Here is a 24,164-nt window from a genome sequence, read left to right as displayed (position 1 = left end):
TTAATCTCTGATAGTACTGTACCAGCAGCACTTGCTACTAGCAACTGAATATTAAACTGAAACCAGCGGCTGGTGTGGCAAAACTGTAATATCATAAGCAAAAGAGATATTACAAGTACAAATGTAACTACATGTAAATATGTATAGCTTACTTATACTACTAACATACAGTATTAATAGGATATAGTTAACAGATTTTTATCTAGTGAGATAACACTATATTTTTCATTATGATCTTATGATGTTTTGTGTCATAGAGCCCATATGATGAAGTGTGGATGTTTCCATCAGCACATTGACCGAGTGTTTGCTCTGCCCCCACCCAATGTTTGCTGCTCTTTCAGAGCAAAGCTGATTAATTACCTCTCTATTTTCATCCTTAGTGTTTTTTTTACCTACCCTCCCTCGCTCCTCGCTTTCAAAATGCCACAATACAACAGCGCAACATAGCTAATTAATCAGAGTCGGCCTAGATACAGTACAAGACGGAGCTCATTTCTCTCCCTGCCTCAAAAACATTTTGCGTGCAGAAGTAATGGTTGATGATCTATTTCAGATTAGCAATACTCATTACACTTGTTTTTGTGGTGTTGACTCCTCCATTTTTAAATAGCAAATTTGTAAAGGCACGCTTTTTGTAGTCTGATGGTTTGCAGCCTGCACTCATCTGGAGGGATCGGATAAGTTTCAGTGATCTCAGCAGCGTCTGAAATTAATGCTAACTGGTGCTCAGCAGCTTCTCCACACAACATTAATTCATGTAGTTGTCTCAGAGCATGCATTCATGTTCGCCGCATTCAATTAATGTACATGGTAATTGCATTTTAGAGCCATTAACTACAGTCAATGTGAATGTCTCTGTATTAACTATGGAACAAGAAACAGGAAGGTTCAGACGAATCAAGTAATTAGTGCAGGTATCTAACATTTTTGGAGACGAAATATTGTTTGACATATACATTATAGAGTCTTAATTTTAGTTTTTAGAGGAAATATTTTCATTATAGCTGCAGTATTTTATTTGCCATGGTGGCACTTTGCAGTCCTGAAGATAAAGCCACCAACAGGTACATTCATCCATAAATAGACACAGGTTATTGCTGTTCTTTATGACTTCAAGTTATAATAGTGCGGCTGACACTGACAGCCAAGAGTAGGTTCAGTAAAGGCCTGTAATTTTCTAAGCCATCCTCTCCTTTCTAGCTTAATGGGCTGGGGCTTTTGCTTGGAACTCGGGTTAGTTTTCAGCTTTGAATTGCCAGGAAGCCGTCCAGCATTCTTGACAGCCCAGAAAATAGCCTATGGATAAATGGTGGAAGGAAGGAGGTAATGGAAAAAAGAAGTTGTGGTGGGCTTTGGATGGTTTAGATAGTAAGCCTTCTGCTGGAAGAGTCTCAAGTCCATTTGATGTTGAGAATGGGAAGATTTGTAGCAGGCTTTTAGGGTTCTGCAGTGATCATAAACCTGCCATCTTTCCTCATGTGCAAGGCCGAGCGGGCAGCTTAACTTTAGACAGCATCTAACCTTTGTGTGTATGTGTGTGCACGTGTTATTGAACTTGTGTCAGATAGCAGAGGGTAACATATCTCCTTTTAAGCCATGTCCAATACTAGCAAGAGAGAAATAAAAGAAATAAAGCAGAAACAAACAATAAAACTGTCACAAATCAGGCTGTCACAGGGTGATAAAAGCAGAGAGGTAAAACAAAGCAGGCAGCTAGACAATGAGTGTTAAGAAAAATGGCTGTGTATGGCAAAGATGAGCAGATGAAAGAGTGGGAGTGAGCGTGAGAGAGACAGGAAGCCCACTCAGAGATGAATCTGCATTTCCTGCCATGATTAATCTGTCAGCACTAGTACTTGTGCAGATTATCCTTCTCAGAACACGGGAGTGTGACATGTGCATGGGAGGGAGGATTTTGTTTGGGGAATTGAGGAAAAGAGAAGAAATCCATGTTCTGAGAAGTAGAAGATGTTCACGAGTTAAGCACAGATATTCAGGCAAACTTAAAAAAAACTCAAATCTGCCCTCTTTGCATATGAACCGCCTGTTTCTCTGCAAGACTTAAATGTACAAGGAGAAATGACACTGACGGATCACAGCAGCAAAGAGGTTGGGCCGATATGTGAGCCGATATCCTTAAAGCTGTCAGATAAGAGCGTGAAGCATGAGCCGTGGCCAACAATCATTTCACTATCTTGACAGAAGGTCAAACAGAGTGGATCACTGCATGTTATCCCAGGATTTAACTCTTAATACATTGTACATATTTACTTTGGAGTTTGACAGTATGGTTCAAGCATAAAAATAAAAACAATAAATTATTAAAAATCTGTCCGTGTTTAAATGTAAAACAAGTCGTGAAAAGCTTCATTCTTTCTCCCGGTCTCATTTTATTTTTATAATTTCTGAATAAATTAGTATCAACATATTAAAGACATAAAATCCTTTCACAATCCTGTTAAATTATCAACATGTTCAGCTCATGTTCTCATCTTTTTTTGTCTCCCCCTGTCTGTCTCTCTCTCCCTTCATCCTTTAGCGATGGAAGTCTGTCCACCAAACAGATTGTTTTCCTACAGAGACCAGTCTTGGGCCGAAAGAGGAGGGAATCCAAGGTACACAACTTTACATTCCTCTCTGTGATTCTTGGACATCATGTTCTCACATAAAAAAACAGCAGTATAGGTCTATAATTCAGGCGGTCAAACACGACCCTAAAGCTTACACCATCTTGTGGCCGTAGTTATTATGACGTAGTTCAAATGACATCAAGGTAAATATTGATTATTTACCTTAAGGATAAATGTTTCAAGTGATGTTTGTGCCTAAACCTAACCAGACTTTAACCACAGTGTTTTCACCTTATAAAACATAATTAACAGTGATTTGTAACAGATTTGGAACATAGTGTATCAATGTGGAGCGCTGGTCTGGCCCCAATCAGTCCTATCCAGGGTGCTGAAAACACTCAAATATGTCATTTTGGGAGTCATTGGAAGTAAGCCTTTTCTGTCATTTCGGTATGAGTATGTGTTGTTCTTGGCTATAATTTGGAGTCTCCCACTAGCTGTTCTGTCACCTGTTCTCCATATATCCAAGGCCAACATCACCTTTTGCCACTTCTAATTCCAGAGCTGTTTTTGTTTTAAGTAGACAAACACACACACAGCGCTGGACAAATGTGAATGAATCCCTTCTCTGTTTGAGATATGAGAAATTCTTCAGCATTGGCCAAATTTGTTGTTTGGAGAAGCAGGGTTGGTAATGCTTTCTTGGCGACCCTGAATAGTGGTGATAACCTCTAAAGCTAACCTCTGTCTGCAGTGGAATGAATCCATGTTGACACTTTCTGTGACCTGAATTTAAACTGCCATCACAACAACAAATTTAATATGGCCTAAGACTAAGGGCATTGCTAGCGTTAACAAGATTTTCTTGCCAGCTTCTTTGCAGTTTATCTTAGTTCTCTATATCCCTGCAGTGTGTAGGACCCTGAAGAAGTTGTACAAGTAAATGAGGACATATTGCATTAAATTTCTGCCTGTTTGTTTGGTCAGACTGAAGGCCTTGAGGCCACTAATAACTACCCTCAAAATGGCCTCAATTTCCTTCTCTGCATCAATGAGGCTCATTTGAATTAAGTAGTTTTCCCAGTGCAATATTAGATCCACTGTGATCCATTCTTAATTAAGTCTGTGTATTGCTTCAGGCATATATTTAAAGAGTTACAATGCATCCTAGAAAAATGCTAATGTAACTTAAATTTTTTTCAGAAATTGATCTTCAAACCCCGAAGCAAGTCCAACAAGAACTGCATCAAAGACACAGCAAAGAACAAGAAGAAAAAGAAAACAAAGAACGAGAAGGATGCAGAAGATCCCAAGATTCCTGATGAGAGAGAAAAGGTTGAGAAGGAGGAAGACAAGAGCAGCAATGAAAGGGTGAACACAGAAGAGGCAGCGAGAGAAAGTGAGACATCGAAAGAAAGGGAGGCGAGTTGTGAGGAAGATAGAAAGATTGATGACGGGGTTGAAATCAGCGTAGAGGCTGTCGAAAAGAGAGATGGAGGAGCGGAGACAAAAGACAAAGGATCAGAAAACGGCACGGAAGAAGAGGGAGAAGAAGAAAAGATAGAACTGGACCACGATGGATCAAAAGAGAACGGAGAGCCTTTGGAAAACGGAGAGGTCCTAGAGGTGACAGAAACCGTTGCGATTGTCGAAACAAAGAGTGAGACCAAAGACAAGGAGGAAGAGGGCGTAGCAGAAGCTGAAGCTGTAATCGAGAACGGGGTAGAGACGGATGAAGAGAAAGAAGAGGGCGAAGAGGATGTGATCAAATGCCAGATAGAGGAACCAGCGGAGGTCATCATGGAGGATATCATGGCAGATTCACAGGCCACATCGACTAATCAAAGCCCAGAAGAGTAGCCAAGAGTAGTCCAAGTCAAAGTTTTTTTTTCCCACCCTACCTCTGAAATTCCCCATCTTGAGAACTGGTTCACAGTGTTATCCCTGATCCACATTAATGGGGCTTTGATCCCCATCGCTGCAGCGTTCCCCAAACCCCTGTGACCTGTGTAGCTACGGAACAATTTCATGTAACAGCGGACATCAGTCCTACTGTATAACCACACATACTGAATGTATATATCCAATATAGGAGATGCTGGTGCAGGAGTCACTGGAACAGGGACGTGAACGCCTAGAATGATGCCATGGTTACAAAGGGCTCATTTTTCTTTTACTTTACTTAGAAGAATGAGCAACAGTTTTAAAGGCTTGGTTACGCCAGCGAAATAAATCTGCAAGAATTCTTTGTGTCGAGTCGGCACACAAAGTTACACAAAATCGAGCCATCTTGACTGCTGACCTTTCAAAGGAACAGCGAACCAAATAGTCCAAAGTGGAGAAGCTCTCATAGCTTATTAGCTGTGTCGCCTTTATTTGAACTCCTCCATCGGAGTATGAACAACTCCACAAAACAGCTTTGAGGCAGGAGTCGATGGTACAGATGAATCTTTAGAATAAATCATGGGAAACTTATTTCTCTGTTAGCAACTAATAACACTTTATTGAATTCTGAGAACAATTTCCAGGATAGGGGTAAACAACCGGAGTAAATGAAAAAAGCTCAGGCATCCCTTGTGACTGACTACTGCTAGCGTGTTAAAAGTTAATCACCATTAATTCACAAAATACCCTTGCAGGTAATCAGAACCACAAACAATATTTTCACTGTGCCACTCTCTGGTGCAACCAAGCCTTAAAGAGGACGAGTAGCGTTACATCTCCTGTCCAATTAGGGTTAATTAACCAGTGACATTTTTTAGAATAAACGATGTGGATCGAAGAAAAATCTCTTCTTGCTTTTGAAGAAAAATTTGAGCAACCCCCCTCAAAAAATAAGTCCTACAGAAAGAGAGAGAACAGACCATGGTGAGCTTTTCTTGTCTTGTTCCAGAGACGCAGATAACACCTGTTACAAGAGGTACTTTCACCTGGCAGTTGAGCAGTTTAAGCCGCTCTTTTTTAGTTTTTGAAGCTGAGGAAAAAGTCAGCTCCAAAATCCAGAGTTTTAAAAAGACACTGACCTGCCTCATTCACACAACTGGCGATTTTAAAGGCAGAAAAGCGTCATGTGATCACAGACTTGTATCACCATTTCCTGTTCCTTCGTTCTGTGCACCATAGAAAGTCGTGATGGGAACTCGGATGAGAACACTGGTAGAGGTGATGGGAAAGGCGTTTGTTGCGACAGGCAATCCAAAGTAGGGTGAAGAGATAATTGTTTACGCTGAGCTCTAAGCCGTCAAGTGCTTCAAAGAGAGCCGATAATCACTCTTTGGTGTGGTGTGCTAAGCTCACCTTGCATACAGAATGTTCCATATTCAAAGCCAAGTTAGATAAGGATGTGAAATTCAGCTGAATGTTTGCAGCTCAAGGACAAAATTCATACTTAGACACACTTCGTTAGGTTTTACATATACGAGTGAGGATTTATTTCTGTTCAAAGTTGCATTTTTAATGACATTTCCAGTCAGCGGCCACAAACAAAAGCACTTGTCAGATTGGAAACACGGTTAAGTTGTGTGGCCAGGACCAAGGCTTTGTTGTTTATTGAGACCAAAACTGAAGATTGAGATGGAGACGCTGAGGCAAAGAAAGTAGATTGAGAGCGAAGGAGAAAGACCATAGAGCATAAGGGAGTCAAATAAAAGAAATGAATAGGCTCATTTAAAGTAACGGCCGCCTGCGTCCCACATTCCCCGTTGAGATTTCCTTCATTATTTTACCACCAGTTCTTTAAGCACCTCTTACCAGACATCATTTCTGACAATAACCAAGTCATAATGTGCTGTTTCATGGCATCGTGTTTCCATTTTAAAAGGGGTGGGTGGGGAGGGAGGGTGGCAATGTTCACGGCATAGAGCGCTCATTAGCTCACTAATGGATTTTGTCAGTGGGGTATCTGTCAGGAATCATGCATTTATAATGGTGGTCACTTATTGGGGGAGTTATTGACAAAAAAACACCTCAGTGTGTCAAGCAAATAGCCTTCAGATTTAACATTGATGTCATGGGGAATCATTTGCACTGAGAGGGAAGAGTTCTTGTTAAAAATGCTAAATTTTGCAAAGAAATTATACACATACTCCATCATAAAATATGCCTATTCATTAAAATGTTAACATTTGGTCAATCAATGAATTAAACTACTTCCTGTCCTGCTTTATACAGACTGCAATTTGTCACAATTTGGTTCTTTTGTTTTTTATGAGAATAGATGATAGCTTGGTCAAGAAAAATGTCTCCATTTTGGGAATGAGACTCCTCAATTACACACAAGTAAGATCGATTACGCTGAAGTGCTCTCTTTTTGGGGGATTAATCCGCCCGCCGCTGAGATTTTTTTCAATGTAAAATGGCAAATGCTTGTGTGTAGCGTAGAATATAAAACTGTGACCAGTTTAGCCTTATTACTATACTGTAAATGGCCCACAGTCTGCTATTAGAAATGTCTTTTTAGAGGCACAATGGTGATTTAAGTGTTATATGTTTGTTATAGTCAAACAGGAAAGTTTTGCTACAGTCAGTGTTGGTATTTTGAAGGTGAGTTCATTGTTCCCTGTTTTATTACTGGAATTCAGAAAGAGGGGATAAAAGTGTTTGTCTTTATGAAGGTTATACGTTCTGGATTTATTTTTGAGATGTAACATGTTTTGAACATGTTTCTGATTTTTTTATTGTGACTGTTCTGTTTTTTTAAGAGACGTATGATTTTCCTGTGGATTTTGTGTTGCCTCTGCTGTTCCGCTTAAGCTTGCTAAAATGTATTTCTGACTGACGCTTCGAGCTACCTCCCGAGGACTGTTGTTGGTTTTTAACCGAGGGGTCACCGCATGTGTGACCCCCTGAAACATATGCTCCTTGTCCTCTCGCCCTCCACTATGACGGAGCCCAGACCTGTGAGTGTCAGGTCATTGCTAATGGCAGATAAGGTCAAGGGTCATATTTGAGCCAGAATGGATTTTCCACAGCTGTACAACAGGAGTTTGCACGGGCACATGAAAAATAACCACTCCGATATTGAATTAAGATATGAAGTCATATCATAATATTCTCTGTTGTATTGTCTTTTCCTTTATTTTTTTACCTTCATTCTCTCAGCTGCTTTTAGCTTTCGGCTGTTTGAGTTTTAATAAGCACTTATTGTATTCAAGAAATATTTTATGCTGCCTCTCACATCATAACTACTGGGGAGCAAATGACACCCAACTGTCACTTTTACACTTTTTGTTAGAAAATGACAAATATGAATAATGAAAGTCGATACCAAAAGACGGCTAAAAGACAGTCTGTGATAGCTGAGGAGATGATTTTGAATATTTGAGAAATCTCCCAGCTGAATCCCTGTCAACTTATTTCGTCAGATTTAATCAGTTTCTTCAATCTCCCCAGTGCACAGATAAACGTTTTTCCCGTCATCTGTTTTATTAATATGAATTTATTTCAGTATTCCTGCAATTCTCCCCCTCCCCTCCCCCCTTTTTTTGTTTTTTATGTAAAAACTGTGACATTTATTCCCCTTTGGCATCCTGTGAAAACGGGCAGATCATATTCCATTTTATCAAGGGCAGCAGAGTTTGGAAAATCAGTAAAGTAGCGCTGTGGTCTCATGCGACATCACTGTGTTTTTTTTACTCCCACCACATTCCAGTTAGACATCCACAAACATGGATGATTGTAACCTTGACATAAGTCACAACTGGCCCTGTATCCGTCGGTCCTACCTGAGGCCGCGGCCTTCGGGGCTCCATCTTTCCCCTGATAAGGGCTGATTGGTTGCTGTGCAGTCTAACCTCTGACATGAGTACACTCCAGGGACTGTGGGTAATTATGATTTTTTTTTCCCGTCTGGTATGATGTTAAAAAAAAAGAACAAAAACACACGCAGGGAGAGAAAAGCGAGGCACGATCTGACACTTCATCAGTTAAATGATGCTGAACCATGTTAACTTAGCCATCCGTGAAAAGAAGGAGACCTTTGACTAATGTTATACTTTAGTATACATTTGCAGCCCTCTTCCCATTTGTGTATTAAAAAATAAATAAAGGTAATATACAGTTTCCTGTCTTATATCAGCATAATTGTTTCTGAGCCTCAATAGTTACGCTGGTGCAATCGTTTTTGGTAATGCTGTAAAAAAAAACAAAATAAAAAAAAAAAACGTATTGGTTCATTTCCTGTGTGCTACTATGATGTGAAATGGGCAGAGTAGAAATGACAGAACATGATACAATAGGATGCCGTCATTTTTTTTTTTTTCTGTGTTGTCACTTTAGCTTGCTCACAGCCTCTGGAAAATGTATTCTTAGGTTATTGTCTCTGATGTTAGTTTTTTTATCACCTCGGCTGCCATCATGAATGTTGAGTATCTTTGATCATGTGCTGTTGTCACTTGCATAGCAGTGTTTGCTATCGAGGAAGAAAAAGTATTCTTTATCTTTGCTATCCTGAGTATGTCCACATTCCTATTGTTCATGACATCTGTACAATTTGTATATTATAAAATGATTTATATTTAATGTGTACATGTGTCGTTGCTTATTTTGTGTCAAATGAAATATACAGTTGTTTCTCATTTGTTCAGGCAGCTGCTTAAAAGATGCCTGGATCCTCAGTCACAAAGCTTTCATCAGGAATTGTCCTTTAGCTCTCGATTTGACTCATGAACTCATAATGCTGTTTCATTTGTACAGTTGCAGGAGAAAAATATACACAGATGCAAACACCCTGCAACCACGCCTGTAGTCGAGACCGCTGATGTTGAGTGTGAGCAGTTTTGGGATTTATTCAAGACCAAGTCTAATAAAAACAAAACAGTGTCCGTTGAATATCCTTCATAATGTTGTTCATGGTGAGTCATCTGTGATATAACGTCATCACTTCAGTTGGACAATCATTTGGATTTAGAAAATGGATTTTGAAATGTGATACAAACAGGAAAGCACATAAATCTGCTTAAAATTGGCATTATTTTTAAAAATTGTTATAATAACACAGCAAATTAGATCAGATTAGATTTAACTTTACTGTTGTTGCACAAAGTAGAAGACAACAAAATGCAGTTAGGCTTTTAGCTATAAGTACAAATTGGGGCAGATGTGCTCAATTACAGACATAACGTAGTTATATGCAATTATTGGAAACCAAATATTCCTGTAATAATAATAACTATGGGTGTATGATATATTTACATGTATTAATACATAAACAATCACAGCTGACAGACAGCGGAGAAGGCAGATAATACATGAAGCACTCAAGACTGAACAGACCCAAATACAACATCCCTGTCTGTAACCTTGAGCATCTGTCTACATCAGCAGACACAATTGTTGGTCCCCATAAAGTGCTGCAGCTATCTCTTTATCATTAACCAGGGAAAAAAAGATTTCTTCGAGATGTTATAGTCTAACTGTACAGGGACAGTTCATGCTGACATCAAAGAGAAAAACACAGGAGAGAACCCACATTTTTATTTTCTCTAAAAGAAAATATCTCTCTTTTTTTTTTTTTTTTTTAAATCTGCTCCATCTGGTTATTACCTTCATTACCATGGAAACCTTTGAATAGATCAACTTTATGGTTATTTCACCCCAACACCAAAACAGTACCATCCATTCTGTCTAAACATCAAAACAATGCATTTCGGCCCCAAAAACTATTCCTCATGCATCAATATTTCACATAAAAACCCAGGCCGGCACCCATGATCATAACCCTATTGGTGTTTATGAAGAGAACTATATTTACAGTTGAGTCAACACAGCCGGCGCAATCTATAAGTCATGAGCTCAGAGCCCAGGGGAGGCTCAGGTCATTAAGAGGAGGGCTTTGCCTTCAACCAAAACCACAAACACTATATCCATTCTGTTCACTACAGGAGGCGTTAATGGCTTTTGAGGCAGATTGGGAACCACTGGCGAGCTGCTAAACTGGTCAGAAACACATTCATTCTGTGGTTGGGGTATTAAACCTATGACCCAGGTCATTATATCCCTAAGGTTCCACCCTTGGTCCCACAGGTAATGCTATTCAGTGCAAAAACGCGCTAACGGCAGCATATTTTGAATAATGATATTGCTTTCTTAGTCTAGAAACTGTTATTTTTATGATTGCAGTACAAGATACCATAACAGTTTTTAAGCAAGGGGGTTGAAGTTGATTCAACACAGATTTTGGGCCTTTGTGCCCAGAGGGCCTCCGAGGTGGAGCTGCTTCACTGTGCCAGGTGTTGAACATTTTTGAATCGATCTACAATTCATTGCACTCATAAAATCAGTCAAAGTGGTTTATATGGGCTGGTGCCATAAAAGTCATGGATTCTGGTGAGTTGTGGGTTAAAGTCCCGCTTGAAGCAGCACTGCCATCTAGTGGCTGTCACGTGCAGTGAAATCACAATACTGGACTTATTTTAAAGATGAAATCATAAAGTATATAAGTCAAGCATTCAGCAGAAAACTGATTTGCCAAATATGAAGTAAATTATCTTGCTTCTCTTTATCCCTTATTATTATGAAATATATATGAAAATGTCCCTTTCCCTTCCTATTTCCCTTTTTAGGGGGTATTCCAACAATTTGACACGTAAAGCTCAGTTTAATTATCATGTCACTTTATTCTCAGCCTGTGGAGACAGTTGTATAATGTCTGTGGTTGTGAAGCTGAGAAAATAAACCTGATGATGCTATAAATGTCATCTGTTAATAAGTTAGACTTAAAAATGAGATTTGACAGAAAACCTTGACAGAGGAACTAAAAATCCACCTCTGTTGTTTCAAAGTTCATTATTTTATAATCTGTCCTGACTTAATGGAAATGTTCAATACTGCTGAAATTCCCCTTAAGTAAAGTTAGAAAAAACATTTCCATGCTGTCTAACAGTATAGCTGTTCATTGAAGAGCGAATTAAATATTTAAAGCCAAACTCCATGTTTTTTATTGCTGCAATAGTCCACAAAATAGACATATTCTACATCTCTTGTGCATCATTTCATACACATTTCCCCCAAATGTTGCATGACATACTCTGAAAACTGTCAGATCTCCAAATCAAAGTACAGTTCAGAGGGTTTGAACACTGCTGGGATGCACAGCGTTAGTTTCTAATGACTGTCACACTGCTGAGTCAGTGTGGTTTAATAGGTGTTGTTCAGACAAAATGAACAATTTAAAGATAACACTTTAGGCTCACCGAACTGTATTTTCTGTAAAGAAATTATGGAAAAAGTTGTTGTTTTTATCACATTGTGAACTTGAAATGAGCTCCCTTCTCACACAGCTGCTTTCCTTGTCAACGCTCCTGCTCATATATAACAACAAGTGCACTTGAGCATCTAATAAGTACACTTTGAACTTAGATATGAGGTCAGTGCCAGTATATTTCATTACCACAACTGAGAGGAACTCTGTAGCTGTGCATTAAAAACTGTAATCACTTTTCCTTGACTTGCACAATCTTCTGAAAACCATTACTGCAGTGTTTGATAACATCCTCAAGTTCCCTCCGCACACACTCTGTGTTAGCAGATTAACTACTCACCAATTAATTAACACAATTACCTCTGTGTGTGCCAATCGGTGTCTTATCAACCTTTGTCAGGCCTTAAACTGTAAATTAATTAATACCACCTCTCTTGTCATTTCTTAATTACCTCAGTTCCAGCAGGATTTCTCAGAAATGCCTGTGTCAGCGGCTCTGTTTTGTGCTCTCGCTTATTATGACTTTGCTGTGAGCTCACTGCTTCATTAGACAGGATATGAAAACATGCTACTCTCACACTGTTGAGAGGTGAGAAAGGGATGACATAAACTTAGAAAAAAAGGCTCTCCAGACTGGTGCTTGATTAAAAGTGTCTTAATCTCTTTGTTTTTGTTGCTGAAGGTGACACTCAGCTTTGTGTGGAGAGCTGGATGTTTTGACTAATACCTGTTAGTTAATTGTAGACTGCTGCAAGCTATGACCTTAATACATCTTTATTTTTGCTTTTTAAAAGGAAGGAACTGTAATCATACACAACCTTTTCTGTTTCAGGAAAATTATTAAAGAGACAGCAGCACTTCAAATGAGAATTTTATTATTTGTCAGCTCTGAGTTTTAAAGTGTTGGACTGGATCAAACTGTTCAGGAGCGCTCAGTGTTCACTTGCCGATCACTGTAGATAAAAATCATCAAATACAAAGTCAGTCATAAACAGCAATGGATAGTAACCACGGAGAACATTTACATTTGATATTCAGATCATTTTACACAGTCATTGAACTCATTTTGGTATTTTATTTCTTATATTTATGGGTCAATGATGTGATGCAACCCAGCATCCAATTGGTGTAACCAGTATTTTTTCATGAAAATCTGATTAGGAAAATAAATGTGAATTAAAATGTAGAATAAATATAATCCACTTTTGCAATGCAACACTGTTTTGTGACAAATTTTACATAATTTGTCAAAACTTATTTAGAAAAAAATTGTTGTTTTTAGGATATGTTCTGCTCAATATTGACAAAATGCTTTAACATTTAAATGTTGAAATATTACAAAAAATGTTTCTTTTCATTTGATGTTTTTAAATGAAGTAATTATTTGTATACGTACACTTAAATACACTGTAGGTGAATGAAATATTTCATATTTGTCATTCTTTTGTGGTTACACCATTTGACATTTTCAGGAGCATCCAGTCTTAGTTTTAGTAAAAAATGGTGCAAATGTCATTTCAAATGACATAAAACCAACAAAAATACAAAATGTACATTTTAACAAACCTGACGCTGCTTTTAAGACAGTTTTTTAAAGAAATGTTTGAATTGCTCATCTTGCCGACCCTTATTTGTCACTGGCCCATATATGAAAATAAATAATGCAATAATATACACCTTATAATGCAATAAAACTAGCATACTCACTTGAGATATTTTCTCTCTTTCAGACCACAGAGTGAAAATATCTCAAGTGAGTATGCTAGTTTTATATTTTAAAATGTAAAACATTTTAAATGTAAAAAGACACGTCAGAAAAGCTCAGATGGGATTTGATTTCTGTGTTCACGAGGACTGCAAACATATACTATAATCTGCATAAACTGTGTTGGTCTTTTTATTCTTTTTTCATCTCAACCAGAACAAAAACAAAAATCTTTTCTTTGTTGTATTTTTGGATCTGGTTCAAACAGCCCAATAATAAATAAATCAGGGCTTGGAAACAAAAAAAAGTTGCTTTCTTATTGGACATTGATTAATTAATTGGTCATCCCTATAGGTTAGAGATTTTGGAGGTAATGGAACTCCAAACTACTATAATTCCAGTATATGTAACTTGTGATTGAAAATGCTGGATATGTCTGTGCTCTCTGACATAATTCATCTCTTTATTGTTTATCAGTTAAGCGTGAAGAAACAGCAGAAAATGAAAGACCAAGTCCATATAGCAGCATTAAAAAGACAGTCAGATGCATCTTACTGTGTTATTAAATATCTTCTGAAATGTAGTTATTAGCGATCATGAATGTAGGAATGACTGAATTATATTTCTTTAAACTTCTCATATGTTCAGAGTCTAGCATAATCTGTGTCTCTGTTTCCTGAAACTGATTTGTGATGCAAAATAGAGCATTTCCAAACATCAAGAACAGCTGGTGGCAAAGCTCCTCAAGTAGCCATATTTCCATCTTCATCACCTGAGAACATCTGGAGAAAATTTCATCTCATCATCGAAAACTCTCAAGATAACGAGGAATCCACTTGACTGGCCGTGAATTTGAAAACTCTCCATTTGTGATTTGCTCCTCTGGTGAGTTTTTTGGGGAACAAACAGGCTCTTAAAATGCTTAATGTTTTGGGTTTGACAGCCCACTTTGACTCTGCAATTTTCTGAGCAATTTTTGTGCTTAATTTTCTAAGATTGTCTGAGGTGATTTGTTCTTTCTCTACTTGAAAAAGGACAAATGACATTGGCATTTTGCTGTAACTTATGATTGGGATCAGGGTTAGGGTTAAACATCTTTAGTTGCAGCCCCATTTTCGGGCAATTTTCAGTGTAGATTAATGGCACCAAGTCCTAGAGAGTAAACTAAGCCTTTATGTGGAAGTGTCATAAACTACTTAACCCTTACATACTGTTCAGGGTAAACTTTGATCCAATTTTTACATTTGAGAGCTGCAAAAAAGCTTATACACATTTTATTGAAAAAAATCATTCAAACATCCTGGGTTATAAAATAGTGATTGAAAATCCATAATCTTTTTTTCCAAAAGACTAATCAAACATTTATTAATGACCGGTGGGGAATTTATGAATGTGAATTGGTGCAGAGACTAATTATGAGTTAGAATATGAACAGGGTTAACTGTTTCTGGGCTTTGGGTCATTATTTAACCTTCTATCTTACCTGAAGAGGCTTCGCACAGCAATGGAAGCGCACATCATTGAGAGTGGAGTCATCCAGGCCATACTGATACTCCTCCATCTTGCTCTCAATGCCACAGATTCCTCCAGCTTGACACTCCTGGCTCCAGTGGCCGTACTCTCCCCAGTCCTTGCCGGTCCCCTCCAGCGTTGGGTTGCTGCTGCAGCGAAACTTGATGTTGTTAGCGGCCGTGTCGTCACCAAATATTCCCTGATGGGGCTCGATACGAAGCTGGAAGGCGGTGAGCACACCACTGGGGCAGTACTGGGGCTGGGACCAGTCACCGAAGCTGGACAGGAGAAGGAGGAATACAGGAAATAGGAGGGGGTGGGAAATAATTTAGGAAAAGATCCAAGATGTGGGTTGAAAACACTGGATGAAAGTCAAGATATTTCTAAATCTGAGTGCCTAATTTGCAGTCTTGGCAGAGGCAGAACATTCATTTCCCCTCTGAACATGATGGGAAGCTGCCAGTCTCAAGCTTCCTGCTGTTTTCAAAGTTCCTACTTTTTTCTTATTTAACCTGTACAGTAGAGTCAGGTTATTCCCACTGAGATCAGACAGATGTCACCACAGCAACAAACAGCTGCATATTTAAAGACATCAATAAAAACATTTTAGCAGCAGCAGAGATGCTCGAATAGATTTAGAGGGAAAGTGTTTCTATTGACATGTCCATTATCGTTTGGACATGTCAGTTTCTGGCTTCCTAAAATAAAAATTATAGCATCATTAGCCTCATTATATTATTACACCTAGACAGAAAATGTGCACAGATCAATAGAAAATGTAGATAGCTTGCAAACTGGAAGGCTTGGAAAGGGTTGGATTTTTAAAGAAAACTGTCACCATGCAATTCAAATGTGTGTGTCAGGACAGTTCACCTAATTTTCATTTATTGCAACAAATGAAAAGCAAAAAAAGTGTATTTTAACCTGGGTAATAATATATGTCACACAGCTCGTTAGCAGTGCAAATTAGAGAAACTAAGACTTTCTGTTCAGTAATCAGTTGAAACTGCGGAAAGTCAAAGCTCCAGCAACACTGGTAGTATATGGGAATTTTATTAATAGACCAACGCCTTTTGGCAATTCAAAAAGGTATGAAAAAATGCCAAAAAATAACCAATAACATGCATCCAGATATGCATCAGCCAATGGTTAAAGCACCAAGGTGGGTTGGGTACATGGTCATGTGACTTCAGGCCAATCATTGTCCCAGACAGGCAGGGAGGCAAAGGGGAGTATCCAATAAATGACAAGGGTGACACCATATTTGGTCCATGAACCAGAATAATACAGGCTAAAATTTAAACTGTGTCTATTTGAAATGCCATAGTGGCTTACATGTACGTATGCATACACGTATTGTGTTGCTGGAGTTTTGACTTTCTTCAGACTTTTTTCCCTTCTCCATGCAGCTTGGAAGTAGGTGAATGCCAGAAACTTCCACCATGTTTCTACAGTCGAAGCTGTGGCTCGTTAACAATCAAACATGTGAGCTTTAGAACATAAGGTGCCTTTCTCTTAGTATATATTGTTGATTATATTGTGTTGTGACATTGATTGATTGGTGGATATGTACAGTATTCAGTCTGTGTGTACATACATATATACATATAAACATACATCAATCCAAACCTTGATCTTATAAATGCCTCAAAACTGATCCATAAAGCATTAATTAATGACTTACTAACCAATAAAGGAACCTTATTAGAAAGTGGTTATGTTTGAGTAACTTACTAGCCAGTGTGGGACTCAACAGAGTACAGGAAGCTACGGTTCCCGTCCTTGGCGCAGATGAGGCGGACCCCATTCAGGGCGGTGTCGTCCCCCCCGTACTGGCTGGACTCCACCTGAGGAAACAGAGCAGAGTTCACACAACATCAGATTTTTATCTTGTTCTTGTGAAGCAGCTGCCAAATGTGGTGTGAGTTCAGATCAGTTTAAAGTTGATTTTTGGGGGTTTGGTTTAGTCGGTTAGTATCTGAAGAATGAATGAGGATTGTTCTGCATGCAGGTTAACACAAAGAAAGGATTATTTTTCCATTTTTAGAAGATGGAAAATTGGAGATTTTAAAGCAATTTTTGTCACTATAATTGTTCCTTATTGAACTAAATTGAGAACATGATTCACATCTTTAGCCACTGTACTCCACCATGAATATATATTGTGAATTAATATATAATAGAACAATATAGCTGAAATAATTGAATATATAATTGAACTTTAGGTAAGACTCAAGTTGGTTTACAATAATTACAATATATGAAATGTGTGAAAAAGTCAGTGTCTTTACCCTGACACTGAATCCAACAGCAAAGAACTGGTCTGGACACATCTCAGGCCAGGTCCAATTTCCAAACTGTTCTCCGTTGGTGACAGTAAGCATAGATCTGTACTGTCTGTTGTTGAAAGTCATACCAGCCCGCTGCAAGAAGTTCTTCTCCTCACACAACCCACAGGAAAACAGGGCCAGCACGGCCAGGACAGTGAGCAGACATGCCATATTGACAGCAGTGAGTCAATCTGTGTTTCACTCAGAAATGCCAAGTAACAAGTAACCAGGGCCTCAGACTAGCAGCTCTTTTAGCTCCTCCGTCGATCTTAAAATACTCATATCAGGATGAATCATTTACAGAGTCAGAGGCTGGCGTGGGAATGAACAGCTGCTGTTGGAAAAAGAAAAGCTTTTTCTCATCTAAGTTCAGAGGCACTGCTACTCTTCTATGCATTAATTTATCTTTTACATTCAAGTTATCAACTTACAAACATGCATCTACGTCACCTGAGTGCAGAAAATACACAGTTTGCTTTACAAATGTGATCCATAAAGTCATGATGAGTCTGATCATAAACTGATTTAATCCCTACTGTAAAGGTCAAATATGACACAATAATTCTATAAAATTATCATAACACAAACTTGGGTGGAAAAAAAGATGGCACATTTTTGTGAGGAAGTCCTTGGTTGATAAAGATAATTACACCGTGTCTGCCATGTCAGATGGGCAGTGCCATAATAAAACAACAGCATGTTGTCTTCCCACGATGCCATTTATATCCTCTCACTGAAGGGTTAGGGTTAGGGTTATTTTCTTTTTTTGTAGGCTGACGTGTTTTTGAAAGATGGAAAATTGTTGTGTTGATTTACCACACGCTAAAAATAACTGGGTTAAAATCTTGCCCAGTTTGTGTCAATATAGCACCAATATAATACTGGGTTAATATTACCCAGAAAGCCCCTGGAGACAGCAGCTGTTTTCACCCAGTTTTAGTGTTATTTTTTAATATTTAGTGTTGGGTTATTTACCCAAACTAAAGCTTGTTATAATCTACTCCACTCTTTTTAAACGTATGTAGCAGTTTACCTTTTTTCAACAGAGATCTGAAAGCAATAAACATTCAAAAGACAAGAACACAATCAGCAAAGAGAAACAACACAATTAAACCATAGATAATTAATAAAAACAGTTATAAGGATCATCAAAACATCAGATAATAAAGCTTTTAGGTCTCCAAGTAAGACTCAAGTTTGAGGGCAGTTTATTTAATTGTATTGTATCTGAAACCAGTTAAACAACAATTGTGCCAACAAGATGGATATTTAAGGTTCGGTGGTTACTAGATCGAGTTCTTCTCTCTCTAGAGTTTAATAAGAAAAGAGATGTGAGATAGTTTGGAAGCTTCAGCAGTAGAGTTGTGTAGATGAATAACATGAGATGGTTATTTCATCTTGTCTGTAAAGAAGTCTAACGGACCGTGTGATACAGAGGGCAATGATGAGTACAAAACATACTATTTGTGATAAAGCGTAATGCAATATGATACACAAGGTTTAACTGGGGCAGCATGACAATACAGAATATCTGCATTATTAAGCTCAGACATGAAAGTTGACTGCAGAATATTTTTACGCTTTGAAGAAGACAAACATTGTGAATCCTGGTTTAATTTTTATCTCTGTGTCAAATGTTAAGTATGAATCTTGAATGATAGTCTGCTGTATGACTCAGCAACATTAATATCAATGCCATATTCACATTGTTTTTAGCTGAAGTTTATTGTGTGTAACACTGGATCAACATAACTATATATTTGTTATATTGACCCAAACTGGGTGCAATTTTAATGCAGTGTTTTTTAATGTGCATTACTATATCTTCAGAGCTCAGTGGTTGAATTTATTATAATATATATCATTTTTTTCAGCATAAAGGCAGCCTTTTCCCCAAATTAAAACTCTGAAAGATTACATGGAGGTGTTTGTCCTTGTCTGCCTAACGGAGTGAAGTCAAACCTGAAACATGAAAAGAAAAAAGTGTTATAAACCTGATTACCATTTATTCTCTCACAAAAAAATAATATACTGCACCAAAGAAACGTTAATGGTTTTATAATACCGGCACTGACATCAACTCACCTCTGTTTCCACCTGTAGTAAGCACCTCCAGCAGCAGCTGCAACGAAGCCAATAAAGAAGAAGATGATCCCAACTGACTTCTTCAGGTACTTGGTATCCAGTGGAGAAGTGTCTGAGTGGGAGAAATGATAACAGTGACATAATAATCTGCTCATAGATCCTATAGTGTAGCATATGTAGTCCAATACAGTCCTAGACAAGAAAAACATGAATTTTGTAAGGTGGGCTTAAGATATGAAAGCAGGCCTTGTAAATGTTTCAAAAATAGTTAAAATGCCTAATAATGTCATAAAAGAAGTCAGTTTATTTATATAACATTTAGTTGTATAGGGACATGTACATAGCATAAACTAACGCCACATACCACAGCATATGTTATAGGCTAAGCTAGTTTGCAATGCCAAAAATCTATTAAACCCAACAGTAAAATAGACATGGAGCTACACAAAACACAAAACACAATACAATAAAGGACCATGGTGGCACTGTACTGTATCATTTATTATTATTTAGAGTCTAGATGTGTTGTTTTTTTGTTAGTTTTTCCCCCCCTTTTTAAAAAAAAAAATGTTTACATGTTCTTTATATGTGCCACCCTACGTGAGACTGTGCCCCAGCCTGGTTCCCCATCAAAATGTTTCCAGATCCGCCTATGTAATACTAGTATAGTGTGCGGGATTTAGTGCCATCTAGTGGTGAGGTCGAATACCCACCCTATTCTCCTTCCAAGTGTGTAGGAGAACTTACAGCGGCTGCGAAATTCGCAAAAAACACAAAAGGTCCTCTCTATAGCCAATGTTTGGTTTGTAAAAATATGGACCAGCTCTTTATGTAGATATAAAGAGCATTTTTATATCTATAGCAAGTTAACGAAAACACAATAATTCATATTTTTGGGTAATTATACACTAATTAAAACATACTTATGAATATTATATTCCATTTTTACAAAGTCTGTTCCATCAAATACCACTAAACGCTACATGCTGCACCTTTAATCCTCCTGTTTTTTCTCAGCCAACTTCATTCTAACTTTTTACCACAGGTCTTACACAACTTTTAAATGAAACCATACCTTATTTTTTTGGTTAACGCCTGTCGTCCTCTGGGGTTAAAATTGACCCGAGGACAACAGGAGAGTTAAAGCTCAAAACACAAAATTCAACATTATGTATAAAACAGCACAAAAACACAGACAAATTTCAAACAATGATACAATAAAACATCATAAAACAATAAGCACTAGATCACTTATGACTGTATGACCGATCCTTGGGCATCAAACTGCCGAATAATGCTTCATTTTTGTTTTATGGACAGGCTCCTGGTTTCAGTACCATTAAGATAAATTGTGCCTTTAAAGTAAATCATTCTGTGCACACTCATCCTTCACAGTATGTGAGAAGTTTTGAGATTTTCAAAATCCACATAATCTTGGACGGGTCGATTATAACACAACCATGATGTGTGTTGTGAAGTGTGAAGAACATTTTGGAAAATTGGTTTGTTCACTTTTCTTGCCAAGAGTTAGACGAGAAGATAATCTGATGTCATGGAGACTGGTATCAATCTTCTCATCTTACTCTCAGCAAGCAAGCTTATAAATGTATTTTCTCCAAAATTGTCTTCTTTAAAAGGAATATGGGTGCTCAATTGGTATCAAATTTATTTTAAGGTATAAAATTAATAGAGCTGATTCCTTAATATGGGCACACTGGTTCACTATGTAATTATTTGCGAGGACACGCATTCGTATTAGAAACTATGGGCCTTAATAGAGTTAAATTATGATCTTGTTAAGCTTTTGTTAAAGTTGAATAAGAAGGATCTCATATTTCCAAGCCTCTCCATCATTTCCACTTTCCTACTGTGCTGAAGCTTCTTCCATTCATAAATTAACTTTGTTCTTGGTTGTTGGATGCTGCTCTCTTTACACATCTTAAATATGATTCATTTCCAATATAATTTGAATTTATATCATGTTTTTGAGAAAAGAAGACACACAATTCTTCAGTTGTGATATTTGTGGCTTCAAACTTTGATGTAAGAGAGTGTGCGCCTTTCTCTTTAGCACAACCCCCCCTTACCCCAGTCCACCTCCAGGCTCTTCCTCAGGCTGCCGTGGTCCACCCTGCAGGTCACCCGCTCCCCTCTCCTTAGTGTCAGCTCCAGGTACGAGTGAAGCTGGAAGCTCCAGTCCCCGTTGGCCATGACATCTGTGGACGACACATCGGTGGTGACCTCCTCTCCGTCCCTCAGCCAGCTCACCTTCACCTCCTGAGGAAAAAAACCCAGAACTCTGCACTCAAGCATGGACCGCTCCCCGTAGTCCGCTGGCTTGGTCTGATGGACTTTGACAATTGGAGGCACTGGAGTGTAGAAATGATTAAAGCAACAAAAAAATTAGCTTAACCTGCTGAACACAGAGTGCAGAAGAAAAAGCCATGGCCCAAATAGTTTTCTTCAAGCCATTTAATTAAAGAATGGGAATAGAAAGATTGTTTCCTTTTATACCAATGAAGCAAATTAAGCCAATGAAGTGGTGTGTGCCAGGAGCAGAAATCACCAAAAAAACTGACCTTTTCTATCCAGTGTGCTCCTTCTAAACAATTGTGCATTGTATCTGCAAAGAATCTCCACTTGAGCTCTTCTTAAGAACATTTTCCAACCCTGGCTGTTATAATGGTCTGCGTTTTTCATGCCATATTCTCCAAAACCAACATATTTTCCAACTCTGGAGTCATACATGGTGTTAATCTTCTGGTTAAATACATTTTTAACAAAGAAGACCATGTCGGTGTTGTTGTTGCCATACTCGCAGTCATACATCATCTGGTATGTATAGCTACCTGTAACAGTAAGGAAACATGTCAGTCAGGGTTAGTTATTTGTAATTTTTCAGATTCAAATTGTACATACAATAACATAATGATGGGGTAATAAATTAAACGCAACAATAACATAAAATACTCAGCAAAATAATAATGTTCTCTCTCAAATTAATGTATCAATCACAGCCCAATATTCTGCAAAACATGTACTTTTAAAGAAGTACTTTAAGTAAATCTAGCTGGTAATACTTCTATACTTTTACTTAAGTAGGAATTTAAATTCAGGGCTTTTACTTGCAATTAAGTATTTTTACATTACAGTGTTGAGTATTTTCTTGACTATAGGATGTGAGTACGTATCTTGTTTTAAACTACTTTCAGGTGGTTTCTGTGACTAACTAAAGACATGTCACATACAAGATAAAATCAAACAAATACCTTCCAATAACTTTATAGCTCTATTGTGTTTGATGAGACAGACTGAGAAATGGTAATTTAATTCAAATGAGTGTGAGAATGTGTCATTTTATACGCAAATGTCCAGCCAAAAGTTGAAAAGGGAAGCAGAAAGTTCCCAGAATGAACTGTAACAAGTGAGCGGAAATACTCTAATAATAATATTTGTCATTCATCGCCTTATGTACACACACAAAAAAAGCACATTTACTGATTAAACTTTGCCAATGGTCACAGTCAGAGCAAAGTTATATGATGTCACCAGAGTAAAGTCCCAAAAAATCATGATAGCGTGTGCAGAACAACAACACTTTTTAAAATTACGTTAAATCATTTCCTCTGTCAGTCTTAACAAAAAACTAATAACATGAGTGTGAGCAAATTCATTTTACATTAGATTTGTTTGTATTGTATTGTAAGATATATCTGCTCTGTGCCACTCATGAAACAATTCCAGATAATATAATAGTATGCAGAAATACAAGACGATAATACATGAAGAAACAGTACCTGCTGGTGGAGTGCAGAGTAAAACAGCAGCGACTGCCATCGTACACAGAAAATAGATTCCCATCATCTTCATCAAACTGAGAACTAAAACATGAAGTTCATTTCTCACTGTATGCAGAAGCCCACAGACTCCATCATGCTCTTAAATCTGCTGCAGCTCAAAAACTGTACTTCCCCTGGATTAAATGTCACACACACACACACACACACACACACACACACACACACACACACACACACACACACACACACACACACACACACACACACACACACACACATTAATGCAAGCGCAGAGCTGAGGTGAACAGGTTTTTCAGGTGTATCATGTGTGTGGTTTTGTTATCATTCTTAAAATGATTTAAAAGAGTGAGACAACTCTTGCATCATAAAAAGTAAATGAGCAAAACAGAAATGTGGTCAGTCTAGTCTCACTCTTCCCTTAATGCTTTGCCCATTATTGTGCTTCTCAAAACTGCCTGTAAACTAATTAGCCACCCATTTGTTCTGTATACTCTATAATTTGTGCCCAATTGTCTTAATCTTACTTAACTGAGTCCACAGTATGAATTATTTTCTCACAGCTGCATATATACTGTTATTTCTAACTCAAAGCTGCAGTATTTTCAGTGTTTGGGATCTTAAATTCATCCCTCAGAGGCTCCACACACTTCCATATTAAAATGTGGCAGCTATCTCATCCATCACTGCGAAAATAATTAGATTCAGGCCCGCGCCAAATAAATCCGGCAGAGAAAAGAGGCAGTTTGGAGCATTGCCATTCTGTGCCAGTATTAAAACACAAGCGAGCAGACATGACAAACATCATTTACTGATCCTTTATGTCAGGCAGGAGCAGCAATCTGCCCAAAAGCTTAGTCGTTGCCATGATAATTGATGGTGACTCTGTGAAACGTGCCAGCGATCACACAGAGGCTGCTGTGATGAAGGGTTAATAAAACA

At 38.0% G+C, this 24,164-nt stretch overlaps 3 protein-coding genes across 4 annotated transcripts in view; 1 reads left to right on the top strand and 2 right to left on the bottom strand.

Annotated features, from left to right (window-relative positions):
• The window catches only part of LOC133983731 (raftlin-like), a 114,395-nt gene extending 105,314 nt beyond the window's left edge, over positions 1–9,081 (top strand). The window contains exons 9-10 of the mRNA XM_062422907.1: positions 2,543–2,618; positions 3,777–9,081. Coding sequence (XP_062278891.1) covers positions 2,543–2,618; positions 3,777–4,433 — 733 coding nt within the window. The 3' untranslated portion in view covers positions 4,434–9,081. The remainder of the gene's footprint in view (positions 1–2,542; positions 2,619–3,776) is intronic.
• A 3,572-nt stretch (positions 9,082–12,653) lies between these two features.
• LOC133983755 (vitelline membrane outer layer protein 1 homolog) lies at positions 12,654–17,566 on the bottom strand. Its single transcript, XM_062422933.1, has 4 exons — positions 17,281–17,566; positions 16,724–16,836; positions 14,961–15,267; positions 12,654–12,725 (listed from the first exon to the last, which is right to left on the bottom strand). The coding sequence occupies exons 1-4, from the start codon at positions 17,488–17,490 to the stop codon at positions 12,723–12,725; spliced, it is 633 nt and encodes a 210-aa protein (XP_062278917.1). The 5' UTR covers positions 17,491–17,566; the 3' UTR covers positions 12,654–12,722.
• Positions 17,567–18,679: 1,113 nt separating this feature from the next.
• On the bottom strand, positions 18,680–23,291 carry LOC133983431 (class II histocompatibility antigen, B-L beta chain-like). 2 transcript variants are annotated; one of them, XM_062422504.1, is made up of 5 exons: positions 23,202–23,291; positions 21,984–22,253; positions 21,492–21,773; positions 19,405–19,516; positions 18,680–19,281 (listed from the first exon to the last, which is right to left on the bottom strand). In XM_062422504.1, the coding sequence occupies exons 1-5, from the start codon at positions 23,272–23,274 to the stop codon at positions 19,218–19,220; spliced, it is 801 nt and encodes a 266-aa protein (XP_062278488.1). In that variant the 5' UTR covers positions 23,275–23,291; the 3' UTR covers positions 18,680–19,217. The 2 variants fall into 2 exon arrangements, with proteins under 2 accessions (XP_062278488.1, XP_062278490.1); XM_062422506.1 differs by having other exon boundaries at positions 19,183–19,281; positions 21,492–21,681.
• Between the last annotated feature and the right edge of the window lie 873 nt (positions 23,292–24,164).

This window comes from Scomber scombrus, chromosome 7, assembly GCF_963691925.1.
Source record: "Scomber scombrus chromosome 7, fScoSco1.1, whole genome shotgun sequence".
NCBI lineage: Eukaryota > Metazoa > Chordata > Actinopteri > Scombriformes > Scombridae > Scomber > Scomber scombrus.
This window is presented reverse-complemented; position numbering and strand designations above follow the sequence as displayed.